General features: G+C 49.3%; 1 protein-coding gene across 2 annotated transcripts; it reads right to left on the bottom strand.

The window, feature by feature from the left end:
- Window positions 1-12,383: 12,383 nt before the first annotated feature.
- S100A9 (S100 calcium binding protein A9) lies at window positions 12,384-15,259 on the bottom strand. Of its 2 annotated transcripts, none has more exons than XM_045454164.1 (3): window positions 15,125-15,259; window positions 14,571-14,736; window positions 12,384-12,762 (listed from the first exon to the last, which is right to left on the bottom strand). In XM_045454164.1, the coding sequence occupies exons 2-3, from the start codon at window positions 14,718-14,720 to the stop codon at window positions 12,499-12,501; spliced, it is 414 nt and encodes a 137-aa protein (XP_045310120.1). In that variant the 5' UTR covers window positions 14,721-14,736; window positions 15,125-15,259; the 3' UTR covers window positions 12,384-12,498. The 2 variants fall into 2 exon arrangements, with proteins under 2 accessions (XP_045310120.1, XP_045310121.1); XM_045454165.1 differs by having other exon boundaries at window positions 12,384-12,756; window positions 15,125-15,258.
- Window positions 15,260-16,683: the final 1,424 nt, after the last annotated feature.

Here is a 16,683-nt window from a genome sequence, read left to right as displayed (position 1 = left end):
TGAGCAAGGGAGTGAGATGATTTCATTTACACTTCAAAAGGTTCATTCTGGCTGCCTTTGTGGAGAAGGAACTGTAGGGGTCAGATCAGAGAGGAAGCAAGGAGAACAGTGAGAAGTGATTCTCTGGAGTAGTGCTGGCCAGGAGAAATACACTGTGGGCCAAGGTTGTGATTTTAAGTTTACCTGTGGTCACATTTAAAAAGGTGAAAATAAAGAGGAAATTAATTTTAACAATGAATTTTGAAAACCCAATACAACAAAAAAAGTATCACCTGGACAGCATAGAAGTTATTGAGATATTTTTCATTCTTTTCTTTTTTTTCTCTAAGCCTTTGAAATCCAGCAGGCCTCATGCTGGCAATCACTGCTCCTGTGGCCAATGGTCACATGTAGCTCATGGTGATCATGTTGGAAGTGCAGCCTTAGCCCATTTGAAAGATGAGGTGAAAGATGCACTAAGGTGAAAGGCATGCTGGTGGTGCGGGGTAGTCAGACTCTGCAAGCATTTGAAGGTTGGAAATGAGAAATCAAGGGTTCCTCCAAAGGTTTTTCCCTGAGACGTGTGCTGGATGCTGAGGGTACAGAGATGAGAGACAAAGTCTTTGCCAGGGGAGAACCTGAGCAACAGAAATCCCCACATGGTGTCATATTTGTTTCAACAGAAGTAAGCACAGGGTGTTGTGGAGAACAGGAGAGTGGTCCAGCCTTGGGTGTTGGGGTCAGTTAGCGATTGTGAGGAGGATCCTTGGACACGATATTTGTGGTAGGATTTTGGAAGGAGGAAAATGGTGCAGAAATTACATGAACCTTTCCTTGCTTCTCTCAAGGGGTTGGGTAGAGGGCAGGAAGGTGTTGGGAGCACAAGGGACACAAGATTATGGAGAAGAGGGTTAGCTTTATCCAACACAGGGCAATGTGAGGGAATGCTTCCCTGGGCCGGGCTCCCTCCTTAGTGTGGTCCAAGGCCAGGTTCTAGGACTAGGCCGCTCTCCGTCTGTGCTCTTCTCTCCTGTTGTGATTCTGCATCCACTGCTGTGATTGTCGTTAAATGTCCATCTCCTCCAGAGGACTAGGGTGTTTGAGAGCAGGTGCTGTAGCACTGTGCCTGGTACATGGTAGGGTTTCATGAATATCTCTTACATGAATGAACGTATTGAAATCAGTATGGCTATTGGTTTGATTCCTTCTAAATGGTCCCAGAAGAAGGTCCCTGGTGGGAAGTGCATTCAGTCTGATTCAGAAGTAATTGGGGGTGTCTCTGCCCTAAATCTCTGTCTGGTGCCAAGTCTGGTCTGGGGAAGATGGGGTGCCCCTTTGGACCACACTCCATTCAGTTGGATGTCTGAATACGTACATGTTGTGGGATAAATGTTTGTGTGCCCCTCAGTGTGATGGTATTTGGAGATGGGGCCTTTGGGAAGTTATTAGATTTAGACCAGGTCATGAGGGTGGGGCTCTCATGTAAGGATTAGTGCACTTCTTTTTTTTTTTTTTTTTTTTTTTTTTTAATTTTTTTTTTCAACGTTTATTTATTTTTGGGACAGAGAGAGACAGAGCATGAACGGGGGAGGGGCAGAGAGAGAGGGAGACACAGAATCGGAAACAGGCTCCAGGCTCTGAGCCATCAGCCCAGAGCCCGATGCGGGGCTCGAACTCACGGACCGCGAGATCGTGACCTGGCTGAAGTCGGGCGCTTAACCGACTGCGCCACCCAGGCGCCCCTAGGATTAGTGCACTTCTAAGAAAAGGGGAAGGCTGTGTGAACACACAGCAGAAGGTGCTGTCTGCAAGCCAGGAGGAGAGCCTATGACCAACCATGTTGGCTTCTAGCCTGATGAGTGGTGAGAAATAAATGTCTGTTGTTGAAGCCACCAGTCTATAGCATTTCTCCCTAGCAGCCTGAGCAGAATAAGACACCACAGATGCAGCATCCAGGGCACAGCCTTGGGCTCTGGCTGACCCTCCAGCTCCCCCTGGCTCTTCAGCCAGAAGAACAGGACAGAGGGGTAGACTTTGTGACAAAATTTGAGAAAGATCAGGTCATTTCTGGAACACAGGCATGACAGATATGTGAAGCAAGAATGGGAGCTTTCTGTTGGGGGAGGGGGTGGGTCTGTCTTTCAGTTCATTCAGTGGAAAGCCCTGTGGAGGTGATGCAAAGGAAGCTGGGATTGAGGACAGCATCTAGGAAGTGACAAGTCCTGACCACTGAGGCTGGGGTTGGAGGTTTGCAGGGCCACCTCCCTGAGGAAACTGCTGCTTCTGTGGGATGTGGATCTGTGGTACAGCTGAGGCAGGGTGAAGTGGGGTTGGCAGAAGAGGAAGGGACTTGGGACCCAGAGAAGGGGGTCTTGGAAGGGCCCAAGCCTGGAAGGGTTCCATCACTAAATGAGAATGGGGAGACATTCAAGGAAGGCCCTTACTCACTGGGTGACCCCAGTGGGCAAAGCACCTTGCCTCTCTGGACCACTGTTTTCTTCGTTTTTGGAGAATTCAAAGGAGTTCAAGAAATTCATTTTAAAGAGTTTAGACTAGGTGAACACTCAGGTGTCATCCAGTTTTAATGTTTTGGATACTTTGATTAGATGGAGGAGAACTTTGAGTGGGATCTAGAAGGGTCAGAAGGAAGGGAGTTCTTGGTCACTAAAGGGTAGTGGCCAAGAGTGAAAGGGTTGGGGTTATAGTTCTGGGTTCAGACCCTAGTTTTACCACTTACTGTGAGACCTTGAACAAGTCACTCAAAATCTCTAAGTCCCAGTTTCTCTATCAGTAAAGTGGGGATAACACTGGTCCCTCTCTTCCAGAGTTGGTGTGAGGACCAGACACTGTGTGGAGCACTCAGTGCAGCTCCTGATGCCAAGCAAGCATCCAACAGCCATTAGCGTTAACAGGAAGATACTAACTCTTGTAGAAAGTAATAACTGGTCAGCCACTTGCTGCTGCGGCCACAACGGATGCCATTTATTTTAAGCCCAAGCAAAGATTGAAGTTATTTTTAGGATAAAGTTGACCAGTGTTGGACAAGTAACCAAGGGCAGTTAAGCACTAAAGGCCTGGAAACCAGACCAGGTTGTTGTTCCCAAAACCGGAGCACGTCTGGGATGGAGAGTCCTAGTAGAATATGGTAGAAAACAACAACCAACCAATGAGAACAAACCCCAGCATATTTGCTGTTGTGGAAACATTCACCAGCCATGATTGTTTCAAAATAGCCAAATGAATTGCCACTTGAACTTAAATCCTATTTAGAGATATTTTTAGGGCCCTCACACTTGGTAAAAATTCATCAGCCAGAGGCACCTGAGGGCAGTGAAAGGCACCCTCTGCCTGGAATCAAATGTGCCTGGTTAACCTCCCAGCTCCACTGCTCCTTGGCTTTGTGAGTTTAAGTAGCCTCCCTTGTGTGAGCCTCAGTCTTCCCTCCTGAAAAGTGCAATTTGGACTAGATGAAAATGCAGAGACTTGTCCCCTGACAATGGCAGGCATCATGAAACAAATAGACAGACATGAGGACTGTTAGAACCACAGGACCACAGAGACTGGGCCTGTCGTCTCCAGCATGGAGACATCAACTCCTGCCCACCACTCTGAGTCCTGGTCTCCAGCCATTCCAGAATGTTCTCCAGTTTCCCCATGAACTTTCAGACTTCTCAGATTCTGCACCCACTGTACTATTGTCCTCTTTCTCTGAAGTGCCCTCTCGTCCCTTTAAGATGCATCAGATCTCTGCACCAGATCACTGAGATTTAGATCTCTTGCTTACCCACTAAGACCCAACCCAAATGTCACACCCACTGGGAGCTCAGCCTTTCACATCCCTCACATGTTTCCACTCTCCCATCCAGAGTAGATTTCATGGGAACTCTGGGGTTTGCCTGCCCATCATGATTAGTCTGACAGACTGCCTGGCCAAAGGTGTTATTATTCTATGGGGGACACCAACGCCACTGTTTTGGGTGCAACACCTTGTCCTTTGGAAAGATATCTCAGCCGTGCTGCTGGCACACTGCAAGGCAAGGCAAGCCAAAGTGCGTGTCGGGACTTTGGAAGTCAGGAAAAGATCTGAAGTCAATGAGATGGCTTCCAGGAGCCCCCCGGTGCGAGAATGACTAGGACTCATCATTTTAACTTTGCCAAGATAAAAAGTCATCCAAGTCAAAAGAAAGCAAACTAGACTATGCTTCTCTCATTTCTCTGATTATCTAACGCAGTGCTGGGCACGCAGAAGCTCAACTCTTGCCCTTCCAACACTCACCTGGGCATTAATCTGCTGAAGCTTTCCTCAGCCTTCCTTCTCTCTCTCCCCACCTCCACCCAAGCTGAGAAGACAGACAAAAGGTAGCTCCGCTGTGCTCCCAGGGTGCCTTGTGGTTATCACCCACCTGCACTTTTCTCTTGCCTATACCATGATATTGAAAATTTCTATTTGGGTGTTTGTTGCTCCCATCAGACCAAGAGCTCCTCGAGGGCAGGGACCTAATGCAGTATTTGGTATGGGGATCAGGCTCAGTGCAAAAGCCTCCTACCTGGTCCTGTGCTTCTAGTCTAGACCCCATCCCCCCTCCACACACAAATTGCATCGTGTCACTCACCTGATTAAAACATGCTGGAAACTTTCCAGTCCTTGTCATTTGGGCTCATTTCCATCATTGCTGCCCCAGAGAGGCCCTGCCTGGTTCTCCGCCCCATGTAGCACTCCATCACATCTCCCTCTTTCATTTTCCTTGTGGAGCTTATCACCTCTGAAATGATCTATTCTTTATTTCTTGGCTTGTTTACTGTCTGACTCTTTTCTAGATGTAAACTCACCAGTGCAGGAACTCATCTGCTCTGTCGGCCAGGCACCTGGGACGGTGTCCACAAGTGGTTGCTCCTTAATGCCTGGCTGCTGAATCAATGAATAATCGATGAATGTTGGTTTAGTGGAATCAAGTCAGTGTTTTCTAGTGTTCTCATTTCTGAGGGAATGAGCAGCTGATCCAAAATGCAAGTGAGATGCTTTTGGTTGTGGTGGGGAGGACGGGACTTCCTGGCAGATGGGCCTCATCTCAGAGGGTTTTGGAGGTCTTACTGTGGGGTCAACTCCTCTCCCTGGTCCTCAGCGATATTTGAAGGCTGTTGTCATGACCCCACCCCTCCCCCCTGCTTCTCTTTTTCAGGCTCAAGACCCTCAGCTCCTTGTGAATTTCTATTTCCACTATTAGCAGGTGCCTCTGAAGCTGAGTGTGTTCTGCTTTGAAGGTGTCATCCCTGGCTAGAAATGACCCTGAATTACTCTTAAAGGCATTGCCATTCGTGGAAACACCCCAGCTACTTGGCACTACACTTCACCACTGAGACCAGGAGGGCAGAAAGCAGCATTTGAGGAAAAGACTCAGAGAGAGAACGTAGACTGGTTGGAGAAGGAGAGTGCAGCCCCAAGAAGAGGAGGACAGGAAGGATGGATTAGAACTGGGCCCCATGCTGCTGCCTCAGGATTTGGCCACAATCCCCTTTATCACTGATCTGCACACGACAATTCTGGTACATGGGTAAAAACAGGAGAGCTCACAGCAGAAGGGGAAAATGTGGGGGCGCCCACAGGGAGGGGCCAGCTGGCCCTCCCTAGTGCTCACATTCCCTGTCTCCTGTATGTGGGGGATCTCTACAGACAGGGGTTGGGGTCCCATCAGACAATGGAGTCAACTGGAGCCTTGGGGCATGGGGATTGTCCAGGCCCGAGCCCCAAGAGGCATCAGGACTTGAGCAACCATGTGTTTCAGCTCTGCTGTCACTTTGGTAATTGGAATGTCAAAATCTATGACACAGGGCTCTCTACAGCAACTTCGGGGAGGGGGAGGGTGGGATTCTGGAGTTTACCTCAGAGCAGAGTTTGTGTCAGGGTTGTGTAAGATTGCCTCACCAGGCTGCTGAAAGCTGAGGCCTTTCTTTCTGGTAAGGTCTTGGGAAACAGCACAGAATCATCTTCTTCATCCTGTAGGGCTTGGGGGACATGTCTGCCCTGGCTGAGCTGGGACCTGGGAACTCGAAATCCCTGCTGGAAGTTCCACCTTGGGTTCTCTTTAACTCCCACTGGACTATCCAGCAGCCTCCCCCACCGGCTTGGGGCCTGCCTGCTCATTACCACCCCAAATCCATCCCATAAGCCACAGAGAGACTTTAAAGTATGGTTAAATCACATCCCTTTCTAAAACCCTCCCTTCTCTTGCTGACAGTGCAAGCTCCAGGCCTAGAACCTGGCCTGCTCCCCTATGCCTCTCCCACCTCCCCTCTCCCACCCCCAGGGCTCTTCGTTCCTGATCAGACCCCACATCTACCCACTTCCAGGCCTTCACACACACATCCTCCTTGTTCTGAGCACCCACACGTTTGTTCAGGGTTGTCTGCAGCCTTGACGGAGCTCTCACATTTGCCCTCCAGCTCCCACTGAAGGACAGCATGCTCACCTCATAGCCCTACCAAACTTTATCCTTTGGCCTTTTATTTCCCATAATAAAATCCTTCGAGGAGCTATCTTATTTGTCCTATAGGTCTGGGGGCTTCTTAATCACAGGCAAGGCTTTATTTCCCATGTCTCCCCCTGCCCCCCCGTCAATGTGTGTTGAGTGAATGAATGAATGGACAAACAGGTGAATGGTAAGAGAACTCACCTCTTCCCCCAAATCTAAAACATCCCACACCACCCAGGCCCCAGAGTACATTCAGAGCACTATTAAGCATCTGGGCAGCTTAAGGTGCTTCTCTTCCGCATCCCTCCCAGAAAAACACCCAGAAGTTCAGGTTCTACTGCTAAGGAGAGCAACTCCCTCTTACAGGAACCAGGGGCCAGGCATCTCATGACAGGCTCTCTGTTCTTTAGTCACCATGAGGTGGGGAAACCCCAAAAGTTCTCATTTCCCAAAAGGGCTCCTTAATCACAGAGGTATGATTCTCATGTGGGGTGGGAATCTGAACCTTGGCCTGAGGCAGGAAGCTGGTTCCTCTCTATTCAACAGGACCAGCTTTTCAATTTTTAATTTTTAGTTGAAGTCTAGTTGATGTATAATATTCTATTAGTTTCAGGCATACAACATAGTGCTGTTACCCAGTGCTCATCATGGTGAGTGAACTTACCGTGGGTCAACACACAACACTGTGCTATAGTTTTTATCCCTGAGACTTATTTATTTTGTGAATTACCAGAAATTCGCACCTCTTATTTCTCTTCGCCTGTTTTGCCCATCCCCCTGACTCATTCTCCCCTCTGGCAACCTCAAATTTGTTCTCTGTATTTGAGTCTGTTTATGCTTTTTTGGGTTTTATTTGTTTGTTTTGTTTTTTAGATTCCATATATATATGAAATCATATGGTATTTGTCTTTGTCTGACTTATTTCACTTAGCATAATTCCCTGGGTTCATCCATGTTATTACGAATGGCAAGATTTCATTCTTTTTTATGGCTAATATTCAATCGTATACACAACACATCTTTATCCATTCAACTACTGATGGACACTTGGGCTGCTTCCATACCTTGTCTATTGTAAATAATGCTGCAATAAACATAGGGGTGAGTATATCTTTTCGAATTAGTGTTTTTGTATTTTTCAGGTAAATACGCAGAAGTGGAATCACTTCTATTTTTAATTTTTGAGGGAATTCCGTACTGTTCTTCACAGTGGCTGCACTGATCTGCATTCCCATCAACAGCTCACAAAGGTCCCTTTTCTTCACATCCTCACCAACATTCTTATTTTTTTTTTCTTCTTGATAATAGCCATTCTGACAGATGAGGTGGTATCTAATTGTGGTTTTGATTTGCATTTCCCCGATAATGAGTGATGTTGAGCATTTTTTCATGGCCATCTGTTGGCCACCTGTATGTCTTCTTTGGAAAAATTTCTGTTCAGGTCCTTGCCCCATTTTTTAAGTCGATTGTTTGTTTGTTTTTGGTGTTGAGTTGTATAAGTTGTGTAATATATTTTAGATATTAATCCCTTATCAGATATATAATTTGCAAATATCTTCTACCATTCAGTAGGTTGCCTTTGTTTTGTTGGTTGTTTCCTTCACTGTGCAAAACCTTTTTAGTTTGATGAATTCTCAATAGCTTATTTTTGTTTTTGTTTCCCTTGCCTGGGGAGACATATCCAGAAAAATATTGCTAAGGTCAATGTCCAAGAGTTTACTGCCTGTGTTTTAGGAATTTTATGGTTTTAGGTGCCACATTTGGGTCTTTAATCCATTTTGAGTTTATTTCTGTGTATGGTATTAAGAAAGTTAGAAAAACTTAACCCTTTTGCATGTGGCTTTCCAGTTTCGTTAGCACCATTTGTTGAACATACTATTCTTTCCCCATTGTATATGTTTCCTCCTTTGTCATAGATTAGCTGACCATATAATCATGGGGTTTTTTCTGGGCTCTTTACCCTGTTACACGGATGTATGTGTCTATTTTTTTTAATTTTTATTTATTTTTGAGAGTGGGGAGGGGCAGAGAGAGAGGGAGACAGAGAATCTGAAGCAGGCTCTGCACTGACAGCAGAGAGCCCAATGTGGGGCTTGATCTCATGAACCACGAGACCATGACCTCACTTGAAGTCTTAACCAACTGAACCAGCCAGGTGCCCCTACATGTCTATTTTTGTGCCAGCACCACACTGTTTGGATTACTACAACTTTGTAGTATAGCCTGAAATCTGGGATTGTGATACCTCCAGCTTTCTTCCAGCTTTTTTCTTCCTCCTCTCCTCCTCCTCCTCCTTCTCCTTCTTCTTGTCCTTCTTCTTCTTTTTCATGTTTTACTTATGAGAGAGAGAGAGAGAGAGAGAGAGAGAGAGAGACAGAGCACTAGCAGGGGAGGGGCAGGGAGGGAGGGAGACACAGAATCTGAAGCAGGCTCCAGGCTCTGCACCAGCAGCACAGAGGCCAATGCAGGGCTTGAACTCAGGAACCAAGACATCATGATCTGTGTTGAAGTTGGACACTTAACTGACTGAGCCACGCAGGTGCCCTAGCTTTGTTCTTCTTTCTCAAGATTACTTTGACTATTTGTGGTCTTTCGTAGTTCCATGCAACTTTTAGGATCATTTACGGAGTCAGCTTTTTGGAATGGAAGGGGCTAATGGGATGGAAGAGGCTAAAATACCTTTATTACTCTCTTAAAATATGTTTAAGGAAAACCCTACAGGGCTCTGTAAAAGTGGTTTACTGTTAAACTTTCTCCTGGGGTCTAAAACCATGCCCCACTCTCAGACTGAGCTAGTGGAGAGAGAAGGGAAGGGGAGAATTCTTGGCATCTATGAAGCTCTGCCCCCTACATGCTTGCCCCTCAGTTGCCCTCTCCAGCAACCCCTCTATCTCCACAGGGTCCTAGGACCTCTACCTTCACTTGTTAATCTGTAATGCTCATTCCAGCACCTGGGGATTTGGGGCAAATCAGCCATAATTTCTGCCTTTAGGACTATCATCACACTTGATAAGGGGTTACAAGTCTGTATGAGAAGTGCAATGGTAGGAGAAGTAAGGCCCTATATGTTTGCAGAAATGGTTGTCAGGGACATCTTCATGAAGGCAGTGACAGGCTCTGGGCCTTTACAAGTCCTAAGAGATTTGCCAGAGACACCAGGGTGGTGAGAGCATTCCTGGTGTAAAGGTGCAGAGGCTGGAGAAAGCTTGGATATCACTTACGGAAAATACTTTGAAAGAGTGGGTGGGTGGCTGTATGGATGGAGGGGGTTTGATTTATTCTGTGTCCCTAAGAATGTGGGAGGGAAACTAGGATTAATGCCCAGCAGGCACAGAAGACAGATTTTAGCTTGGTGTGATGAAGAACCTTCTAGGTGCCACATTAGGATGCTCCTTTACCTGGCGGAGTTTAGGCCAAATCGCCACTTGTTAGGGATGTTGGGGAGAATCAATCAAGCATGGGGGTGGGGAAGGTTGGGTTTAAGCAACAATTTTCAAGCTTTTTTCAAGACAAATCCCTTTTTTTGCAAATGGAAGCTTCTAGTGTGCAATAGATAAAGGCTGGTATGACTGAATAAAGCTTTGGGGGTGGTGGGCTTGCTGCCCCCTACCTTCCAGTGTGAGACTCTGTGATGATATCCAGAAGCTTTCCATCTGCTAGTTTTAATGCCACCACCCCCTTCTTCTTTTCTCCATATCGCCTACAAGAGCAGAGGTAAGCAGACACTTGGCCCAGTCTAGTGGCGAGGCAGAGTCACAAATATTTAGGGCACATTGTGAAAAGTGAGGGTTGGTAGAGGGTGTGGGGTCACCTGCTCTACCTGGGGTATCCCCAGGCCTCCCATATCCCTGGTTCCCTTTCCCCTAGCAAGCTGCATCCAGAAGGTGACCCCTCCCTGGACATGAGGGTCAGGGAGAAGGGCTGTCAGAGGTGAATTTCCTGAGCTGTTGGCTCCTTAAGTCAGGCAGGGAAGGGACTGGGGGCTTCTAAACTCTGCTCTCTGGGGTGCCTGGGTGGATCTGTCAGTTAAGTGTCCAACTCTTGATTTCAGCTCAGGTCACGATCTCACAGTTGGTGGGACTGATCTCTGCATTGGACTCTGTGCAGACAGTGTGGAGTCTGCTTGGGATTCTCTCTCTCCCTGTCTCTCTGCCCCTCCCCTGCTTGCACTCTCTCAAAAAATAGATAAATAGTGGCGCCTGGGTGGCTCAGTCGGTTAAGCGTCCGACTTCGGCTCAGGTCACGATCTCGCACTCCGTGAGTTTGAGCCCCGTGCCGGGCCCTGTGCTGACTGCTCGGAGCCTGGAGCCTGTTTCAGAGTCTCTGTCTCCCTCTCTCTCTGACCCTCCCCCGTTCATGCTCTGTCTCTCTCTGTCTCAAAAATAAACGTTAAAAAAATTCTTTAAAAAAAATAATCTAAAAACAAAAACAAAAACAAAGCAAAAACAACTCTGCTTCCCAAGCTCACAGCCTGTAGCAATCCCTGGAAACTCCCTCAAGTGGGAGCTATTAAATCCCTGTGCCCATAGCAGAGGCCCCTGGGCCCTTGAGGCAGAAACATGCACAGTCCACTGCAGATAGCCTGGGAACTGGCCACAGCCACGCAGTGTGGGAAGATGGAACCTAAACTGCAATTGTCCCCATGCTCAGCAGTGTGGAAGAAGCTGGGACATCTAGCCCAAGGAAAAGATGGGGTTCAAGGCCTTTTCCCTTCTGCACTATTTTGGCCAGCTCCACCACTTTATGGCCTTTGATTGGTCTCTTCTCCATTCTCTGTCTCACTCCTTTCATTTTTGGAGATAGATGACTGCCGATCTCTTTCCAGCTCTCCAAATCCTAGATCTCTCGGAGCGTTCTCTCTGCTGGAAGGACAGGGCAGGGCACACACACTGATATGGGCTCTGGTTTTCAGAAGGCCAACCCTAGCCTGGTGGTAATCTGGGAAAGGGACTTCATGGTGAAGCACTCAGGCCAGAGGTGTCAGAGGAGTCATCTGGAAGTCTCTGAAATGAGAGGTTGGGCATGGAGGCTGCTTCGTGGGGAAGCTGCGAGCCAAGCCCGGCTGCTGTGTTTGTGTCTGGAAACAAATGCCCTGCTGGGCTGGACTCTCAGCCACTGACCAGGGACTGCAGGATCCTCAGTCACCAAAGGGAGCTTTAAGGCTTAGAATCAAAATCCTCAGGCCCAATTGGCTCCCTGGACCCAGAGTCCAGCTTCCTCATGGTGGTGGTTAAGCCTTATAGCTGCAGGGCCATGATTGGAACTCATTCTTCCAATAAGCAGGCAGGAGTTCCCTCTCTCCATCCTTTTGGGACTGGGTGGGCATGGGGCCAGACTCCCCTACTCTCATCCATGCCTGCACCTGCCTCAGTGTCCATCCATGATGAGGATGCTAGGTCTATGAAGAGACACTGATTTGCTCCCATGGATTGATTCAAAACCTAATTTGTGGGTAAATACACCCAATACAGTATTCCTCCCCAGATATGGCTCCTAGGTACACCTCTGGACAACTTCCAGAGAAATAAGTTTCTCTTAGGAGACAGATGGTTGTGGAAGATGTTGGACAGTACTGGGGGAAGGAGGCAGACAGGGCTGGGTAGGGGGTGGCTGGTATGTTGAGGGGAAGGGATACCCCCTTTTGTTTTCTATGGAGACAAGGGCCAATTTGACAGGCAGTACAGGGAAGTCTTGAGCTGGAGTGGGGTGACTGGGACTGAGTCATGGGGCCTGAGGTTAGAGGTGAGGAAATAGGGCAGTGAGCCCAAGGGGCTCAGAACAGACCCACACTATCATGATTTCTCACTCTGTTATTACCAAATGAAGGGGTTGAGCCCCAGTTAAGGGGCAGGGCCCCAGAAGGATAGGCTGTAACACCCAGGCCCCCAGAAGGATAGGTTGGGAAGGGGGAGTTGGAAGAAGCACACAGAGCACTGGCTTGGAGGAAGACTTTATTTTGCTCCCTGTTCCCAGTCTCCCAGCTAAGGCAGTTTGGCATGGCCACCCTGTGACCCTAGTTGGGTGGGGGAAGGGTGTCCTGGCCTCCTGATTAGTGGCTGTGGCCATGGCCACCATGGCTATGGCCGTGGCCACCGTGGCTATGGCAGTGGCTCTGGCCACCTTCCCCAAAGCCTGGCCCATGGCTGTGGCCTTCTCCTTCAGGGGCATTCTTATGCATTTCCTCATGGGAGGCTACCGTCAGCCTGCCCACCAGGATGGAGAACTCCTCGAAGTCCAGCTCCTTGTCTCCATTTGTGTCCAGGTCCTCCATGATCTTGTTTATGGCATTGTCATTCTTCTTCTGCTTCTGTGGGTGGGGGAGACATGGCAGTCAGGGCTGGGTGTGGCCAGCGTTAGGGACGGGGAGCTCAGCAAATGACCCTAGGCAAAGCTACAGGGAAGCCTGGCCCCTGGGCCTCAGTTATAAAATTGAAAATGACCATGGACTGATGCCCACAGGGTAGCAGATGCTGAGCACGCTTTGGACACGTTCTGATTTAGTCTGCATACAACCTGGGCACTACAATTCTCTCCATTTTACAGAAGAACTGAGGTCAAGTGACTTGCTTGAGGTCACACAATTAGTATGTACAGAAATGTCACCCCATTGGTCTTTATAACAAGTCTAGCAGGTGGACTTCGTCTCTTCTTTGAGGAAGACTTGAGGAAACTGACTTAGAAAAGGACAGCTGTTTTTTGCAGATTGAGGAGGGTTGGGAGCCGCAGAGTGGAAATGAGCCCTGTCCCTCCACCTGTCCATCCTGCTCCCTCCCCTTTTGCCTCCCTTCCCTCTCTAGGTCACTCATTTGGGACATGCATCTGCATTTTAACCTGCATAGTAGGGAAACCCCTGAGGAAAGCAAGGTGGGGACAGAGGGCAGTGTTGGCTCTCCATTGACCCCACAGGGTGCGATGAAGTAGCCAGGGCAAGGGAGGGTTCAGGCAGGGCAGAAGAGAGCTTCAGTTGGTCCCACCCACTGGCTGGGGTAGCTTAGCCAAGTCCCCTCCTGGGACCCAGTGCCCAGCTCTGTTCCCAGACCCTTTTCACTCCTGCAGTGCTCCCACACAGCCCTCTTTCTGCCCTTCTCCCATGCCCGGCCAGAGCACTCACTCTGGAGCAGCTGCTTGGCTGGGTCCCAGCTTCTCCTCCTGGACTACCACTCTGCTTCTGGCAGAGTACGAAGGAGGTGGGTGGTGGGGCAGGCATAGGAGTCACACTGAGGAGACCCTCACCCCATGAACTCTTGGCTATATTGTTTCTTGTTTATCCTGACCTGGCACCCTTCTTCCCAGTGTCTTATGCACCTTGACCCAGTGTCAGCATCCCCACTACTGACTACTGAAGTGGAGCGAGGCTTCAGGGAAGGCTGCCACTGGCTCTAGGAATAGAACTGAGGCTGGGACTCAGGCTTTTCACCCTTCTTGGTCCAGGTCTCTGTACCCCAAGTCCCCGATCTTATAAAGAAACTGAAAGATCAAGTGGAACTAATCCTTTTTTCCTAGAATTGCCTGTTATTTTCAGATCAGGGAATAAATGAACATGTTACTGAGTGCTTTGTGCCTGCCACTGCTCACTGGGTGCTTCCTACATGTAGTGTCTGTATTTCCACGGACATTTAGGTTAGAAAGGCCCCTCAGCCCTTGCATTCTGACAACAGCTGAGGTTTGATGTCTGCCCAGCCCCTGCCAAGGGTCGTCCTCAGTTGCTTCCCTCCTCAGTTCAGGTGTCAGCTCAAATCACCTCCTTGGAGGGGCTCTTCCTGTCCACCCAAATTGTCAGCTTTCCCCACCCAGCCCACGCCACCCATAGCATGCTCTCTTATTTTCTTTGGGGGACTTACTGGCATTGGATTTTCCTGTGCTCTTTACTGGCCCACATCTTTGCTGTGTGTTCACCACTATGTGACTCTGCCCAGGACAGGGCCCTGCACACAGCACACGTCTGTAAGTCAGTCTTGCTCGACTCTGTCTGCTGTCTAACTTGGAGTAACTCTGGTGACAGGGAGGCTGGGCTGAAGGAGCTAGACTTTCCTCCTTGACCATTGCAGACTGCACCCCATCCTCCATCCTTAGTCCAGACTGTCTCCAGGCTGCGTCAGGCCCGCGAGGAGCACAGCCTACCTTGAGGAAGTTCGGCAGCTCTTTTTTCACCAGCTGTTTCATTTCTTTCTGGTTGAGTTTGTCCGGGTGCTCCAGCCGCACAGAGTACTGGTGGAAGATGTTGATGATGGTCTCAATGCTGCATTCCATCTGTGACAGCTGGTCCGCCATCTTCCTGCACTCTTGTCTGCAAAGTGGAGATGCAGGGGTTCAGGTGCTTAGAAGAAAAGGCTGCTGAGCTTCCCTGACACCTCCCACAGGCTGCCCATAGGAACAGAAGGGGAAACACAGAAGTAAAAGAAAGAACGGCTCCAGGTGATTTGACAGAAGATGCTGCCCCACACATGGAAGGGATGGTTTTAGAATATCTGGAAAATGCCAAAAAGCAGTGCAGTTGAGGACAAGAGGCTCCAGCAGCATATGAGCCAAGAAAATGTGAGGAAATTTTGATTAATCGAGGAGGGCTTCCAGGAGGAGGCCTTGGAAAGAAGATAGGTTGGGGGCGGGGGGGGGGGGGAAGTAAAGAAAGAGTTGGCAGGCAGGCTCCTGCCTGTGGAAGCTGATGGCTCACTTACCTGCCAAGGAGCCACACAACGGGATTTGACAGCACCCTGTGTGTCCAACATTTATAGGCAGCCCCTGGCTGGATAGTCAGCTCTCGCGGGAAGATTGCTTCACAGGTGAGCAGTGTGGTAACCCTGAGTTGGGCTGTCAGTGCCAGGAAAGGGGCTTGGGCGGGACAGGAAATGTTCACAAAGCTTCTTGGGCCTTTTTGTGAAATGCCCATCCCTGGGCCTGGAGCTGGTTTGGGAGGAAGCTGTTTGGGTAGCTCACTTCCCCTCCACCCCAATCCCTTGCCCTACTTGAACAAGCCAGCAGGCTGCCTCTCCTCTGGCAGCCCTCACTCTCCCCTACTCCTGCTACGGTTGGGTCAATCCGTGGCTGCTGGCCCTGCCTTCCCCATGTGTGCTGCCCAGCAAGCGTGGCTGAACCTTCCCATGCCTGCCTGGCTCTGTGATAAGTACTCCTTGGAGGCTGAGGTGTGGGCACGGGGTTCTTAGATTCATAGGGAATGAATTGGGGTTAGGAGGGCCGTTAGAGGTGCTCCACCCTTTCATATTGCAGATGAGGAAACTATGCCCAGAGAGGCACCTGGTTGGTGACATAGGAGGAACTGGGCCCAGACATCCTGGTTCCTGGTTAAGGGTGATTCTGATTACACTTCCCTCTTGCAGTCTGAGCAAGACATCCTCAGGGTGAACATGTTTCTAGAGGCCTCAGCATTACTGTTCTAAATCTTGCTCCCAACTGGGAGCCATGCCCTCTAGGAACTTACAACCTATAAGACAAATATTTTTATGTAGCTTCTCCTTGGGCAACACCTGTTCCTCCCTGACTACAAACCTCCCCTGCCCTGCGGGGGAGAAAGCTGAGCTGCTTAGCGCAGCACACAGAACTCTCCAGAAGCGCTTGTCCTGCCCCATCAGCCTCCCCTCCCACACCACCCTCTTACCCTGGGGTCACAGAGGGGCCACCTGCCACATGCATGCCAGGTCTTTGTCTTTGGTGCTGTCACCTGAGTGCCTTTCATCCATGACAGGTTGCAGTCCTACCAACCCCTCACGGCTCAGTTCAGATGCCACCTTGTCCAGGAGCCTGCTCTGGTCTTTCCAATTGGAAACAACTGTTCCTCTGGGAAACTGCTCCCCTCCCACTCCACTTCCAGCTCTCAACACTTCCTCCCCTGCAGTTCACTTATGTACATATTTTGCCTTGTCTGACAATTGCCTGTGGATCCTCAAGGTAGGCTCTTCTTCATGTTCATACCCTCCTGAGTGCACGGCCCAGGGCTTGGCAGATGGGAGACCTCACATTTGCTGAAGGACCATGTCCTTGTTGACAGCCTCCCCTCTCTACCAAGGAAGCACTTTTGGAGGACTTGTATGGATGCTGTCCCTTAACCTCATGTTCCGTCCAGCGTCTCCCCTCTGTCCAGACTTCATGAAACCTTCCCTCCCTTCTCAACCCATCTTGACTGTTCAGACTTCTGAAAGTCCGAGGCAGCCCCTGTATACGCTACACCTTGGCCCTGAGCATGTCCTGCCTTACACTGCTGAGAATGCACATGGAATTG

Source organism: Leopardus geoffroyi, chromosome C3, assembly GCF_018350155.1.
Source record: "Leopardus geoffroyi isolate Oge1 chromosome C3, O.geoffroyi_Oge1_pat1.0, whole genome shotgun sequence".
NCBI lineage: Eukaryota > Metazoa > Chordata > Mammalia > Carnivora > Felidae > Leopardus > Leopardus geoffroyi.
This window is presented reverse-complemented; position numbering and strand designations above follow the sequence as displayed.

Bases quoted from the DNA above. Each gene is read 5' to 3' on its own strand.
- S100A9 (XM_045454164.1), bottom strand. From the start codon at position 14,720: ATGGCGGACCAGCTGTCACAGATGGAATGCAGCATTGAGACCATCATC. The intron at 12,763-14,570 runs GTAGGCTGTGCT...TGTCTCCCCCAC, and splicing joins AGCTGCCGAACTTCCTCAAG to CCACAGAAGCAGAAGAAGAA.